This window comes from Diabrotica undecimpunctata, chromosome 8 (assembly GCF_040954645.1).
Source record: "Diabrotica undecimpunctata isolate CICGRU chromosome 8, icDiaUnde3, whole genome shotgun sequence".
Classification (NCBI taxonomy): Eukaryota; Metazoa; Arthropoda; class Insecta; order Coleoptera; family Chrysomelidae; genus Diabrotica; species Diabrotica undecimpunctata.
In genome coordinates this window covers 125,891,584-125,908,977 of record NC_092810.1, presented here as the reverse complement: position 1 = coordinate 125,908,977, position 17,394 = coordinate 125,891,584, and the positions used below count along the sequence as shown (strand labels likewise).

Sequence of the window (17,394 nt, the reverse complement as noted above, 5' to 3'; positions counted from 1 at the left end):
AAGCAATACGGAGCAGAGAACGCCCACCATCTAGATAGACGGACGACCTGAAGCGTTTTAGCAATAACTGGATTCAAGCCGCACAAGACAGAGACGTATAAAGTTTGATGATAATGATGATGATGATGATGATGATGATGATGAAGACATCGAAGCCTGGACAGAAAGAGATGCGGTCATATAAGCACAGATAGTGAGAATGTATGAAGATAAAAGAGAACTTGCTTAAAATACAGAAGGAATATGTTAAATACATTCATACATTACTATTTTTCGCCAACAAATAACATCATAAACTAGAAATATTAACTTAAGAGATTTATTAAGAATCAAATAATCTTAATTTTTTTATTGTTTGATTGAGGAAAAACAATTTAAGTGTAATACGAATCTATCGCTTATCCCATTGTGTCTTTTAACCGTCGATAAACTATCATCTATCAACTTGATAAAAGACATCCTGAAAACAAAAGTGTTTTGCGTTCGATGAAAAGTCTGAAACAAGTTAAAAATAAATATTATAGTATTCCCCCGCCTATAAATTGTTGATACCTTTCACCTTCTTGCCAAGCCCATCTGCAGAGTGCAGACTACCACATTCTTAATAGTCGCTATTGTGGCAGGCTTTTATTGACCACCGCGCAACCAGAGGAACTTCTTCGTCGCGTTTCTTTTAGTCGTCGTTAATTTCGATTTTAAATTCGGTGCGCATCTTCGTATCCGTTTTGTGTTTTGAATTTTTAATTTTTTTGTTTCTTTATTAAGAGGGGCGGTTATGTGTAATAATTAACGGTTTGGCGAATTAGTTCTTCGTTTGGATGGAAATGTGATACTTGTTTATTTTTTGTGTGGAAGTTCATTAGAGGATATTTCAAAATATAACAAAATGTTGTCGGTAAGTAAACTTAAGTTTCAATATTTATTAAAAGCAATTTACAAGAATTACTATGTAGACTAAAAATACTACATTTTGAATACGATACGATTATTGCAAAAGACGTAGACAATTTTGATCAATTTTTATAAAATATTAATTTTCCTATTTGAGCGCTTTAGGTTTTAATTTAAACTAATCCAAAAAATAATAGAACAAAACAGAATTCCTCAAGAATGGAGATCAAACATTCTAATATCTCTCTTGAAAAAGGGAGACAAACCGAACCCAGAAAATTACAGAGGAATTAATTTATTAAACACAACACTAAAATTAACAACCAAAGTGATAACAAATAAATTGAATGAAATTATAACACTAGCAGAAGAACAACAAGGTTTTATGTCGGGAAGATCATGCACCGACATTATATTTATAATGAGGCAAGTGCAAGAGAAATCATTAGAATACAATAAATCGGCAGATCTATGTTTCGTGAACCTTTAAGAAGGCATTTGACTAAATCAAATTAAAGGACGTTATCCACTTATTGTACGTAAGAGAGATACCTCTAGGAATACTCAAAACGATCGAAAATATCTACCAAAACAATAAAAGTAAAAGTAGAAGAAGAACTAACCCACCCAATTGAAGCTGGTAATAGGATATAACAGGGAGATTCAGTGAGTCCTCTATTGTTCAACCTGATTATGGATGGAAGAAATAATAACAAAAGTAAGAACTAAAAAAGGATACCAAATGGGGGAGAAACAACTTAAAATAATCTGCTATGCAGACAACGCAATACTACTCTCTCGAAGTGAAGACGATTTACAACGTATGCTGCACCAATATAATATAAACGCCAGAAAATTTAACATGTTAATTTCCCCAAAAAACACAAATTGCATGATTGCAACAACAAATTTACTAAGATGTAAATTGGAGCTGAAAGGTCAGATATTAGAACAAGTGATGGAGTTTAAATATCTAGGCATCACATTATCTATCTACGGAAAGCTCGAAACTTAAGTGGAAGATCAAGTGAATAGAGCAAACAGAGCCGCAGACTGCCTGAATGAAACAACATGGAGAACTAGTAATATCGGGAAAAAAATGAAAGGCAGAATTTACAAAACAGTCATCAGACCAATAATGACATACGCGGCAGAAACACGACCTGACACAGAGAGGACAAAAAGGATGTTAGAAACAGCAGAGATGAAAACACTTAAAAAAATTGATGGTAAGACATTATGGGACAGAGCTAGAAGTACATATATACGACGTATACATCAAGAACTGAGTAAGAAATAGAAAAGTAGAATGGAACGATCATATAAGCCGAATGATAACAAATAGAGTAGTAAAGACGGCAAGAGACGGTTCTCCAATAGGAAGACGATCAGTAGGAAGACCACGAAAACGATGGAACGACAACTTACTGGAGGTATATTGAAAAATAAACAGAGTCATGTCTACATAAAAAAAGAAGAAGAAGGTTTTAATTTATCATTGAACCTGTGTCCAAATTAAAGTAAAAAAGGACTAAAAAAAATAAAACTGACTAATAACATTAAAAAAAATACAAATGTGCTAAAAGGCTAAAATGATTTAAGGAAGATATACTAACACAAAGAAGAAAACAAATTTTCTTCGGCACTTTCGGTTTTGGCTATTGCCAGAAGAATATCAGTATCAGTTTTGATTTTTCACGTTGAAAAACCGAAATTCGCCAGGTATCGTCAGTTGGGGTGACTTGATACATTTTTGAAATACAATTGCTTGTAGTTTTGGTATGGAAAGACCTAGGAAGTTGATATACTCCTTAAAAGTGTAGTCTCATTCTCTAGTTTTTGTAGTCAAAGTGACATAACGTTGTAAATTTTAGTTTAAGCTTCTTAAAAGAAAATTTTGGTGTATTAAGTGGGTTGGGGTGATTTTAAACGTATGTATTTCTTTATAAATGTAATTTTACAAACTTTATAGGGTGATTTGATACACAAAAATGATTTTTGATGAGTTTAAATGGGAAAAAAATACATTCAAAAATTTTTTTATTCAAAACTTATAAAAAATTAACGTTTATTAAAAAAAAAGGGATTGGTTATCCATTTATACCGTAAAAACATACATAAAAAGTTTATACAGCACAAATATAACTATAAAATATCAAAAGGAAATTTAAAAAGTCCTCTTCTTTGTTTTTGTGGTATAGGTAAGAGGTACTTCACTTCGAAAGAGTAAAGAAAACTTATGTCTTTAACATCGGGCCAAGTAAATGTATCTTTCGAAAGTTTGTTAGGTTTCAAAAATAAAACTTCTACCTGGCGCCATTGGATGAATCTGTCACAATGAAGACCTGAGCAACAAACCGTTTTACTTGTTTTTTCACAGAACTAACTTGCACTTTAATAAACAAAAAATCTTTCTTGAATGTCATTATAATCAACTTTAAATTTACTCCAATCCGTCGGGGACTCGGTCTGGGAGTTTTCAAATTCTGAAAATATAGGGAGTTCGTCTGACTCATCTTCCAATAAATTACTCTTCTCGGCATCTTTACAGATATCGTCGTTTTTAAAGGGTTTCAGTGACGTCGAAGTCGTTGTTTTCAGGAGCGGAATTTGAATCGGAAATCTATTTTGACCAGGTTGCTCTCTTAAATTTTTTTTTCTGTGGAATTTTCTTAGGCTTGTCATTGCTATACTGTCTTAAAATATCAATAAAAGAGTTTTCCATATTGTGTTGATCAGCTTCAGCATAATGTGTCTTTCGGAATTTGATCTAAAACTTTCATCCTGTCAATGGAAGTTATTCCGGACTTTGTAAATCCAGCTTCAATTATTTCGGCCTTGTTTGTTTCCGTCTTGCTTAACAGTTTTTTAAGCATAGACGAAAATATGTACTTTGGTACTGTTCCTCTATTGCCTTTTAGTTTGCACTCCATCAATGTATGGCGCCAGTATCTTTTAAATGATCTAAAATAGGCAACATTTAGAGGCTGTGCTATGTGAGTTGATTTTTGGATAAAAAATAAACTTAAACTTTACATTTAGCAATGACATGAGCGGAGAGATGCGACGATAAATTGTCTCCAATTAAGGCTCATGGTGGGTCTAGTTTCTTTAAATAGGGCAAAGCTATCGTAGAAAACCCTTCATTGAAAGTTTTTTGATCTATCCAATCTGATTTGGTATTGCCATATCTCGTACCTTTTGGACCTCCTTTAGTCCATGTTTCCCATAAATAGGTTGAACGATATATTACGAATGGAGGGAGAAGAGTACTATTTCCAGCATACGCCATTATTACTTATCTAGAAGCTTTAGAAGGATTTAAAACAAATTCTGGATGTTATTATCCCGTTTTAACGGCAACGCACTTTCTCCCAGGGTCATGAGCCAACTTGGTCTCATCGAAATTAATTAATGACTCTAGTTTTACATTTAACATTTAAATCTCTAAATTATCAAAATATTCATGCACATTGTTCGGCCATTCTGACTGTTAATCTTTGGCCATTTCGGCTTAAGTAAACTTGCATCCAGTCTTCTCCTGGAAGATTTTCCTTAAAGACTCTTACCTTTCGTCCTGTCTATCTAGGTAAGTTTTTACTATTTTTCTGACTTCATAAGATCTCATAGGGAAGCCCCACTCACTTGTAATAATTATTTTATCAGTGAGAAAGGTTTCCTCCTCTACAGAGAGCGCCATTTGTCCCCCATACTTCTTTTGATTTTTTCCTTTTAAACAGCGATGGATTTTCATTTTGTTAATAATATACTTTTCACTGGCTTGCCGTAAACCTAACTTCACGCTTCTAAGATCTTCCAATGCCAGGACACTTTTTGTATTTTCTTGACATTTTACATGTTTATCAACTCACCCCATTCTGGAATCTAATATGCTATTTTATTTGCAAAATTAATATAACTTTGACACTTTGTAATATTGATAACTGATATATAAACTAACTTACCATGACAACCGTAGATACAGATGAAAGTTAACGGACCACCAGAAATACGACATTGTTTTGTTTTGATTTACGCCGGTACTAAAGTAGTCGCTAACGACAATCAAAGACAAATGAACTGTTAACGAAGATGGCACTATATTTTAGACATAGAGAAACGGTAATGCGTCAAATCGTATCAAAACTCTCCGGCGTATTAAGTCACCCCAATTTACGATATAGATAAAATTTCAATTCAACTGCTTAAGTATGGAGGCTCACAAATCGAACAAGACAATAAAACCGTACGAAAAATAGAACGAACCAGAATAATATCCGAAGGATGGAACACTATCAGAACTATATCAATATAGAAAAAGGCTCAAAGTCGAACGAGAGATTTGTTAAAAGCCTTTTCAAGGTCTACATACGCCAGATACATATTTTCTTCGGTTGCTGTTACTTTTCTAGTGTTTGCTTGATGGTATATATATGGCCATGGGCGCTTCTACCCCTCTTATTACGTTTTGTGGTTCCTTAAGTATGCTGTGAAATTTTACAGTTATTCTTTTATTCAATATTTCAATACTATTTTCCAAATTAAACATGCCACAAGAAAACAGTTTCAGAACCTCACATGAAGGGAAGTCTCACATCACCCCCTTTGCTATTTAAAAAAATTGAGGGTGTGGCTGTCACCTAAAAATGGTTCATCGAAATATCGAAACTTTGATACTATTAGATATTAGAATAAGTTTAAAAATCGACGTGTAACGATTTTGTTTTGCCTTTAAAATAAACGAGTTGACAGGAAGGGGTAAGACTTTATCTACTCACCATTTAAATAATTATGGAAAGAATTAGTTTATTTTATTCCTAACGTGTTCTTTTTAATTATTATATATATATATATATATATATATATATATATATATATATATATATATTCAGATCTGAAGACTTAAACGTCAAATTGAATAAAATATATGTTTTAAATTTGTTATTAAAAAAAATTGTTATTAGTTTGCTGTCTACTAATTATAAAGTATAATATTTCTGCCACATCTGACAAAACCGATTTGTTAATTTAAAAAATTGTTTTTTTAGAATCAGCATTAACATGAATAACAAATTTCTTCTTATATTTTTTTAAGTTCGCCATTACTATATGTCACCCAGTTTTTTTTATTTAAAATTTATAGTCGTATTTAATTGTGTTTATCCACGTTATTTTACGAATATATTTTAACTTTCGTAAGATATTATTTTTGAAAAATGTGTACATTTTATTATTAATGCGATCCTATAAATAATACTTTGTTGTTAACACATTTTTGTAAAACCGGTTGTCAGTTTTAATTTCAAGAAAAGGAGCTGAATACCAAAAAGGAAGAAGATCTGTGACTCATCTTACCTACTCAAAACATTTTATAAATGATTGCAAATATTGACAGCAAGCAGATTGTGGTTAGGTAAAATAATGTTATTTTTATCATACCTTTTGAGAAATGTTGTTTTTAAACCTAAATCGAAAAACTGGTTAACTTTATACTCCAGTCGTCAGAGACGAAAATGCCACTAAACCACTGAGAATGCCACTGAGAATGTTAATTTTGGGACCACAAAAAAATATGCAAAAAATTTTACCACTACTACCCTCCGGTTTCCCCCTAAAACACCCTCGTATGGGGGAAAACAAAAAAATCAGTTTATTAAGAATCTGTATATCGTGGAAAAAAATGTTTCAAATAAAAAATGTAGCTGAGACAGTTTAGAATAAAAATGTGTAGTATCACTTTTTGTGTAGAATGAACCGTTCTCTCAGAAACAATGCTTGAATGTAAGGATGGTAAAAATTCGATATCTTTTGATCACAGTGTCCTAAATTTCGATTTTGAATTTTGGCAACAAATGTGAGGCATTTGAAATATGCCTAAAGAACGCTGAATTGAAACTTTCACATTACAAACGATGAAAACTATTTAAAACTGCTTCTTTTCGATTAATTAAGTACATTTTTTGAAACTACACAACTGCTGCTACAAATTACACGTAATACTGTCTTCGTGAAGACATTTCCTGTGACATACAATAATTTGTAATAAGAAAGTTCAAAATCTACGTTTTTAGGCATATTTCAAATGCCATATATTTATTGCCAATACTCAAAATCGAAAGTGAATGCTATATATTAAAACTAAATCTGTAGGTTGGAATTTTTTTAATGATATTGTTTTATTGACATCTTCAAACAATCTTTTATCTAGCACATTTAAATGCATTAAGACCCTGTTGCGGTAAGTCAGTGTATTCACTTATCACTTCTTTCATTTATGGGATTGCTGTATTTTTTGGATCACTAAATTCAGTACATAGCATGGGACATCCAGTTTATAAAGAGTACTTTATAATTAAAAATAACTGAATTGTGAACAAATTTTCTTAATACTTTATCAAATCAGTTTGGTTTGGTCAAGGATTGTTTATATTTCTTTTCTGAATTATGCTGTCTGCTATATTATTTTCGGCTAACACAGGCTCTGCATTCTAAAGTCCGGCAATCTGATTGGGCACCAAGAGATTTTAAGAGTTGGAACAATGAAATCTATGAATATATTCACATAGATTATGACTGTAAAACAAGATTTTGAATTCAAACTAGTGACGTGTATAGTGACAAACAAGTTTGACTTGACACAAAACGAAATCGTCCAAATACAAGAGGTGTTTTAAGTTTGGTACTGATGATTAAAAAAGCGAAGAAGCAGTAGGTAATAATAGGGTGTTTACTACACTTTCAATAGACCTCTGAAAAACGCGCGTAGCCAGGGTGGATTGGCAGTTAAACCTCCCACCGAAAAGTTAAGGTATTAACATTCAAAAAATTAAAATAAGGATAGGCATGCAGCATATCCCATTCATCATCACCACGATGCTACAGCAGCCTTTAAAGAGTCGACCTGCTTAAGCTTCCTGTGCAATTCTGCTCTGTCCCTTGTTTGGATTTTCCAGTTTGCAACACCGATCTTATTAGCATCATATATTACCCCGTTTATCCACCTCAGTTTTGGTCTGATTCGTTTTCTTGTTCCCACCGGCTGCGCTGTTAAAACCTTTGCTAAAATGTTCGATTCCTTTGCTCGGGCTACATGTTCTGCCCACTGCAGACGGTTTCGCTTGATTATTATGGTAATATGTTTTCCACTTTTCCATCAAATTTATATTTGTAGATATTTTGCAGTTCAAAATTATATCTACGTCTCCACATTTCGTTTTCACAAACCGCTCCGAATATTTTGCTTAGTATCTTTCTTCCAAAAATCGATAGAGGATTCATCTGTTTTGGTTGGAGTTCATGCATTATTCCATATGTAAGAACGGGACTACAAATGCTTTATACAGTCTTATACTGTTTTTTGAGACATACATTTGTTTGTTTCATTCTTTACACTTATTAAATATGTTACGTTATCTTTTGATTCTGCTAAATTGGATGTTGATTTTTATGCGCATCAAGAAAAAATCGAGGATGAATATTTGAAGGCCAAATTTTTAAGAGCCTCCACCTAAAGATTACAAGTTTCTCATTTCTATAAAACGAAAATGGCGCTTTCAAATGAAATGGGTGGAAAATTTCCCCTGGTTGTCATATTCTGAACATAAAAATAAAGCATACTGTAAAATTTGCGTCTTAATGAGACGTTCGCTTAATAAAGGTAAAATGGACCATCAGCAGAACTGATGGAAATTCGGAACTCGCAGTAACTCCCGAAAAATAATGTCTTCTCAGTCTTTTTCAGTCGATGAACAGTTGTCTTCTAAAAGAAAATGGCAGAAACAGAAAAACTGAACGAAGTTAATCCCTACCGTAAAATGAATATTTTTTGCGGCAAACAAGGGTCTGCTTTAAGAGGTAAAACTAATTTGGGATCTAAATTACACCAGAGTCTGAACAAGCATTTCATAATGATGGTAATTTTCGAACACTGTTGAGGTACGCAGCCGAATTTGGGGATAAAGATCTTCCTGTGCATTTGGTTACTTTCCAGAAGCTTTTACACGAGCCCATAAATCCAAAATAAAATAATTGACATTTGTGAAACAATTATTCAACATAAGATCGTCGATGAAGCAAAGTATGCTAATTTTTTTTTCCGTTCTAGCTGACGAGACGACTTATATTGCGCATATGGAGTAAGTCTCGCTGTGCTTGCGGTATATGGATTTAAAATAGGTTAACATAAAATTAAGGAGATATTCTTAGAGTATATTCCAACTGTTGACGTGGCAGGATCCAGTTTTGCAAATCTAATGTACAGCTTTGAAAAAGCATGGAATTAAATATTGCATTGCCGTTGGTCAAGGTATCATTGTTATGTCCTCTTGCTCTTTATCTGTGCAGATGTGTGAAATCGCGTTGGAATCGTACAGTCTGTGGGTTCCTACCTTAGACCTTAGGCTCAACACACTGCCATTTTGAAAGAAAAAAATCGGGATCCGTTACCGACTGATCATCAAAAAAGCCTGCTTGTGATGTACGAAATCAAGTGGGTTCACAAGCATAAACCCGTTATAAGAAAAGACCTGAAAAAACTACTTAATTCAGGAAAAATATTTATTGCATTAGACAATCAAGTTGCACTGGACGTCTGAAGTCTAAAACTTAGAGTTGCTAACAGATTTTAACTACAAAAGTAACAACAGAGTGCCAGAGCATAAAAGAATTATTGATAATATTATTGTTAATAGTCTTAAAAAGCAGGCTAACTCTTTTTATCGGAACAGAGCCATTCTGTGGTGTACCAAAAACTTGCATGATGGGAGTGAAAAAAACTTGGTGTATCCCATTGGAAAACACTTCAGGCAAGAAAAGTAAACATGTAATTACAACTTTCTGCTCGCTGCGTAAAGATACTCTTGGAACTTCAGGAAACTAAAATCTTCTCTGAAAATTCCTTACGGAAAACAGACGAACATTTCGTCTGCATCCGCATTGCAATTGTTGGCTTACGCCATAAGTATCTGAAATAGGTATTTTTAGAACCTCACCAGGTAACAAATATCTATCTTAAACATATAAGTTAGATAAAATATTTTTTTTTGAAACATTTTCTGGCAAAATTTGAAAATCGTTTTCAAGGTTTTAAATATCAAGAAAATAATTTTTCTTAAATTATTATTCTTTTTACTGTCGATATTGATAAATTTCCTTATCTCTTGCAGATGGAAGTAATTGAGATTCAGTGTCAGACCTATTTAAATCAAAAATTTGATAGTGTTGGTACACTTGATTTTTATACTGTTTTAAGTACTGTTCAATACCAAAAAAAAGAAGAAAATTTGCCTATAAAATGCTGTCAATGTTGGGAAGGTACCTATGAGTACATTTTATTTGATAAAAGAAAACAAATCTCATGCAAGATTGAGATTGACAAAGGCACACTTTTACTCAGCTTTAAACGTCATTTCCGACGATAAATTCACGTCATAAATAGAGAACTTAATTCAAAAAAAAGATGTCAAATATCTGTCAAAATAAGTTATTTTTATGTTTTTCCAAATTTATTTTTATTTAAAATTTAATAAATATATTTGACTTATAATAATACTTTTTCATTAAGGTTTTCAGTATTTTGCGTTCTTTAAGATGTATTTCGCGGCGCACCTCGTCTGTGGTCTTAATGTTTTTGGCTCACCGGTAACTTTCAGTTTAACATGGCTGCTTTAAAGGCAATTGCTGTAGAAACAACGTCAATGAATCATTTATATATATATTTATATACTAGTTTACAATATCATAGAACAAGTTATATATACTCACACAGAGATGTTTATACAGTAATTTACTTTTTTATTCCTGTAATATAATATATTTTAACTTAATGTTTGATCAAAAATTGTGAAAGCTTTAATATATTTATATATTACTTTTTTAGTTAGTAGCTAGTTGTATTATTGATTTTTTCCGATCATCATATTTTGTTTTTCAATATTTAAGTATTACTGTTACTATCTGAGCAAAACCTTATAATTTCCTGAATAGAAAGGTGTAATTTATGTTCTCAATCTTTGTAACGCCGTAGATGTTATTAAGATATTATTTGTTTTTATCTTTACCATATGCCTTTGGTGAATCAATTTTCGTATCACTCGCTTTCATCCAATAACATTTTTAAGATGGAATTAGTGAAACAGTTAAGAATATTCTTATCAAATTGGTAAGTGAGATCATTAGAATATGATAAGAAAATTTCTAAAACTTATCATTGGCATTTAATCATTGTTTATGGATCTGGTATAAATATACAAACATATTTACCGTACAATAATTCCTTAATAAAGTTCTTGATCTATTTTCTTGACGCATTTTGCTTTTTATTTATTAGATTCTGGTAACTAACAACACATGCCAAATTAGAAATACTCTATTTGATGTTTCGATTCATATACCAGACGGTATCTATTTTGGATTAGGTAACTCGTATATGATCCTAGTTTTTTGCTTTAATTGCTTTGAAATATTATTAGAAATGATAATTTAACTATGCGTACACTTCAAAAGGTGGAGTAAGTTGTTTAATAAACAATTTGTAAAAAAATTTAGAAAAATTCATTGTTTTTTCTTCTTTTTGTTGCTATATTTCGGCAGCTATACATTTTAGAAAAAAATTGTAACGACAAAAAAATTTTGTCGTTACAATTTTTGAGTCGTTGAGTGAAATTATCATGAGCGGGCGTGAATAGGAGTGGAAAAACACTCAAGTGCTCTTTTCTTTTATATAATGATAATTTTTTCGCTCTTCTAAAAGATCTAAGGCTTTAACTACATCTTCATTATTCAAAACTATTTTGAAAATAACTAAAAACACATTTTCTCAAACCGATGTTATGATGATAAGACAACTGTCAAACACTAAATAAGCTGAATCAAATAAATTATTATGCCAGTCTTAATTGTTGCATGTGACAAAATTAAAGAGCAAGAAAAAAAAAGACATTAATGTATGCAATACTTCATAACTGAATAAAAAAAGGGTTCAGTGGGCGGTACGCAGTTTTTGTATAAAGTGTCACCTCGGGGGAACAAATAAGGGTCTAACCACCTTCTGGTATCCCCGGGTGCTCTGTAGAGGGCTTCGAATATACTGTCGAGACCTCCTCTACTTAAGTCCATTTTCTGGTTATGGACTTGGAAAATATTTATCTTCGGTGTCTTGCCTTGAAAAAGGCAAGATATTTCTTACATGACAATTTCTTCGTCGAAATAAAACACCAAGTTAAGTTAAAACAATTCTCAGCCACAGAGTATGGAAAATAAATGCAGGAAGCAGAGCCCCGAGAGCACTAAGCTCTCGGAGAGCCCGTGAAGCTGACTTGGCTGACCTGAAAATCGCCAATATTTATATGCGCTGTTCGAGCGATAAATAGGGATTTCCAGGTCAAGAGGCAATGGGAAAATTCGAGGCGGGGCGATGCGCATCGAAATGCGTACTAGTCCACAGACTATGGCATTCGATGACAATAGGTGTATCTTTTTAAAAAAAATTTATTGCTTTATCGCATTCGTTAGTAAGATCTTTTTTATGTTTCCTGTACAAAAATTTACAGTTATGTTACAAAAATAACAAATTATGGTCAGTTTTGACATTTTGTTTACTTAACGGCCACCTCCTTCTTAGTGATTGTGATTGTGATTGTACAAAATATGAAAATTGTACTAAAACTCTGTTTATCGCACTTTAATATCAAATATTATTTGATAGTAAATTGAATTATTACATCAACTAAATCAGATATTTAAAAATAACAAGTTATATTAAAAATATGTTTAAAATTTAAATAATATAATATTTAAAATTAAATAAAGTTATTTTATTATTTATTTATTTTTTATATGTTAAACAAATTCAATAAATTATTATGTTTGCTCCTAAAACCACCTGTTAACGTATTAAAAAAGCATACGTTGTTTACTTATGACAAACCTGTCAACTTCAGACCAAATATTAATAATAAAATATAAATAAATATCATTTAATGGTAAATTTTTTTATTATATAAACTAAATAATAGGTTTAAAAATAATAATTTTATTTACCTATATAAAATTATATAAAAACAAGAATTAATATGAAAATTTAAACAGATGAAAACAATGTTGTTATTAATCGAATGACATTTATGACTTGTATTAAATTTTGACAATCGTTACGAATCAAATCCTTTAGTGACAGATATTCTTTTAATTTTCTTACTTCTAATTTAATGTCTATATTTTGTTAGTTATTTTTCATGCAGCTTTTAATTTAAACCTGCTTAGAGTAAATATATGATGACTAGAAACGAATTGATCGAGAGTAGTGAAATGAAGTCAAGAACCGCTATTCTGTGACGCTACCTGTGACGACGCCGCGCCGTCTTCTCGTGCTAGTTCCATGACGCTCGCCTCAGCATTTTACTGTAGAGAAAAAAAAGTAATACAACGGCAGTAAAGAAGCTTCGCTTCAAAAACGATACAGGAAAATGAAACCATGCTTGCATGCAGGATAGTTTTGAGTAGTATCCAAAAGTTAAATTTTACCACATGGTGTCAGTTGATAGAGATATAATTTCGTTTTTTTTTTTTCGTATAATGTGTATAAATCTTAATCTGGGATGATCGACAATATATGGTAATTGGAGATTTTGGAATCGGAATAAGAAACGAAAAAGCCGAAATACCTACTAAATACCTTTTCTGTTGCAACAAAAACTATGATTATGTGAATATGATTATATAATAACAGGCAAAAAACAAATAGCTTAAGATGTAACTGTACTCATAAACCATCCGTAGGAAGTAATCATAGAGTAGTAAGAGACAGAGTAAAGATAAAGTTACCAAAAGAAATAGCAAAGATAATATACGGTTGAAAACGCATAGTTTGAAATCCATCAAAGCAACCAGAAGCACGCAAAACATAAATCCGAAACTTTACAGAGTAATAATCCCAAACACATAAGTATCGACGATCACGATAAATTATGACACCAAACAATGACACCAAAAGCGAAAAGATTAGCACAGATACAAAAGCTCTAATGGAAATACAACGAAACTTACCGAGAAAGAAAAGGGAAACAAACCAGAAACTACAAAATATCTCAGAAGATATACCTAATACTTATGTAATCACTCAAACAGCAGAAGAGAACAAAGGTTTAAAGATATTGAAAAGAGAACTTACACAAAGTAAAAAAGAAATATACATACTGAGAGACAACGATGGAAAGGCAACAACAGTAACAGCACATTCTGAAAATCACCAGAGAGTTTTATAAAGACCTCTATACCAGCCAAAGACAATTTCCCGGCACAAGCAAGGACTCTCATAAATTACGGATGTGAGGTACTTTTACCCAATAAAGTGTCAGAAGTAATAAAAACAGGAGGAGAAATCCAACCAAAATCAGTAAGCGAACTGTTTAATAAATGCTTACATGAGGGTAATATTCGAAAAGACTGGAACAATGCAGTGATAGTCTTGTTACACAAAAAAGGTGATATTACTAAATTAGAAAATTATAAACCCATCAGCCTCTCTACATATAAGTACAAACTCTTAAAATCTTAACGAAGAGACTAACACCTAAACTTGATTTCTTTCAGCCCAAAGAAGGGTTAAGCTTCAGAGCAGGATATGGCGCAAATGATTATTTTGCATACCATAAAGATGTTAATTGGAAAATCGAGTACAACATACCATTGGTAATTTCATGTGTTCATTATAAATATAGCGTCGGTGCATGATCTTTCTGATCTTGTTGTTCTTGTGCTAATGTTATATTTTATTCAATTTATTTGTTATTACTTTCGTTGTTAATTTTAGTGTTGTGTTTAATAAATTATTTCCTCTGTAATTTTCCTAGTCCCATTTATCTCCCTTTTTGAAGAGAGGTATTAGGATGCTTGATCTCCATTCACGAGGAATTCTGTTTTGTTCTATTATTTTTTGGACTAGTTTTAACAGTTGTTTGGTCAGATCTGGTCCTCCGTACTTTAGGTTTGCCATTTGGTGAAAGGAAATAAAATTACTAATGAAATTTACATACATAGTTTAGCAAAATTGTAGATTTTGTATTACTGCAAAAATAAAATAAAATGTATATGTTTAGACATAAAGAATGTGATTATTGCATTTTTGAAATTTTGTAAATGTATATATTAATGTATATTACTTACGTAAATAATGCAAAAGTGATTATTACTATTAAACTTTCATTAACCAGATATTAACGTTTTAATATCATCTAATTATCAAACATATTTATTAGTCAATTAGCATTGACAGATGTTTGAAAAGAAAGCGACTAAAGAGATATTCAGTTTAATAAAAATCCGATTTGATTTTAAGTGATTTCACTGACAGGTAAAATAAAGAAAGGTGTTAATATATACAAGGTTATACAACAAATATGTTTTTAAGACATTGCTCTGTAAGTAATTAATAAGATACTAACAATATCAAGTTTTCTTTCAATAGTTGATGCCGCTATAGCATTTAAATTAAAAGAAGAATTTTTGATAATCAGGCTGGAACAATTTCGAAGCAATGGCTGCAAACGACATTATAGCGCTTTTTTTTAAGTTAAGCGCATCACAGAAACACTAGCTGTAATGAGTCATCCACGGCATTCTTGAAAGTCATACACACCACTATTGGTAAAACTCTTGAATACGAAATTAGTGACACACAATTCGGCTTTTATAAACGGTTTATTCACGAAAAAGTGTACCTGATTGAAGCATAAACAAGAACATTTACTTGTGTTTACTGAACTTGGTAAAAGACTTTTATTTATTTCAACTTAAAAATCTTGCGGACATAGCAAAAATCAAAAATATTGGTCTTGATGAAAATTATTTCTCATTAACATATATTGAAATCAGACATCAAAATACTGAGAGGAGTCCACCAGGATTCTGTACTGTTCCCTCTATTCTTCAATGTACATATATAATGAAGGGGTATTTAAACACACATTTTGTTTCAATAAAGTATTTTGTATATATCTATCAATGAAGATGTATTAACATAAGTAATATGTTGCATGGTTTATTTTTATGGCTACAGTTACAATCTGAAGACTGTCTTGCCTCTCTTTGCTAGGATGTCAGCACATCTCCCGTACCCTACACGGATTCTATTTAATGCCACCCACGCCTTTCCATTCAAATCAAATGACTACTATGTGTATGTATAGTTTTATGCTTTGTGCCCATCTATTTTCACATCAATTGCGTTCTGTCTCTAGCGCACAGTTTCTGAAGAACCCAGATTTAGCCATACGGCTCACACTCCCTCTAAGTGGAAAATTCACTCATCCCAGATACCTACGGTATCAAAAGGATTGAGCTCTGTGGGACTCTTTCCGTGTTATCGAGCCCTAGGTGACTTGGTATGCTGGAGTATCTCCCAAAAATTTTCGTACACATCTGGACGTTGAGATCAGTACAGCTTTCTGCATGGTCTTGTAGAGATGTTCATTCAGACCCAGCTTTTTTATGTTTTCTAGGACGTTCTTCGGAATGACTCCAGTAGTAGAGAGAATAATGGGTATTGTCTGGGTACTTTCCATTCTCCACTGTCTTCGTATTTGGTTTACCCGTCCAAGTGCGCATTTTTTCGTCCTTAGTAAGATGGTTTATGCGCATTTCTAGTTCCCTCAGTTTTATCGGTGTTGTATCATATACTGCACAAATCACGCGATGTAGAGTAGATGTCTCAACCTGCACCTGTAAATAAGTTCTTAAATTAGTAAATTTACCATTATATACCATTATTATCATTATTATTCCGAGGTTATTACGGATAAGACAGGATGTTAGTGAAGTGGATTGCATTTTAGCAAAACCGTTGTCTTGCACATGCTACTATGAAGCACATACTGTGTGTAATATCATGAATATTGGAGTACAATATAATTTACCAATGAAACCAATACACGCTTTACAGTAATGTTAAAGCCATAATTTAAAAAACTTGGGAAAAAACGTAAACTAAATCAAAGTTTATAGAAGTTTATATACAACTATAATATATAATAGAAGTTTATCTAGACTAGACTCCAGATGAGAGAGGACACATTTGGCTATCGTGCTCTTATGACTGTTATGACTGTTATATATCTTAAAAATCACATGGCACTACTTATTTTTTGCCCAAAGCATGTATAGACAGAAAGACGGTTTAGATTTAATTTCAATACAGGGAATCTGCCACCCGCTTATACGTATTCAACCTTATTAGGTATCATTAGAGCGTCAAATGCAGAGGCATTGAAATTAAATCTAAACTGTCTTTCTGTTTTATATCTTTACTCGGTCAAGTAATAGAAACTAATTCACTAAGAATTTTTGCCCTGATAAATGGCATGTGGACTGTAAATTGTAGATTCCCTTGTCGACTAATTTGTCTGCTTTGCAAGTTGTAGAAAGTGCAGTGGTAAAAATTTGTATTTAGTTTTGCCAAGTAGGAAATCTTAGGATTTCTAATGTTGTCATCTATAGACCGTTTCCGTT

General features: G+C 32.1%; 1 protein-coding gene across 2 annotated transcripts in view; it reads left to right on the top strand.

Annotated features, from left to right (window-relative positions):
* The first annotated feature begins 596 nt into the window (after window positions 1-596).
* Cht6 (Chitinase 6) overlaps window positions 597-17,394 on the top strand; it is a 296,348-nt gene continuing 279,550 nt past the window's right edge. For both annotated transcript variants that reach the window (XM_072540946.1, XM_072540945.1), the window contains exon 1: window positions 597-895. In XM_072540946.1, the coding sequence (XP_072397047.1) occupies window positions 887-895 (9 nt within the window). In that variant the 5' untranslated portion in view covers window positions 597-886. The remainder of the gene's footprint in view (window positions 896-17,394) is intronic.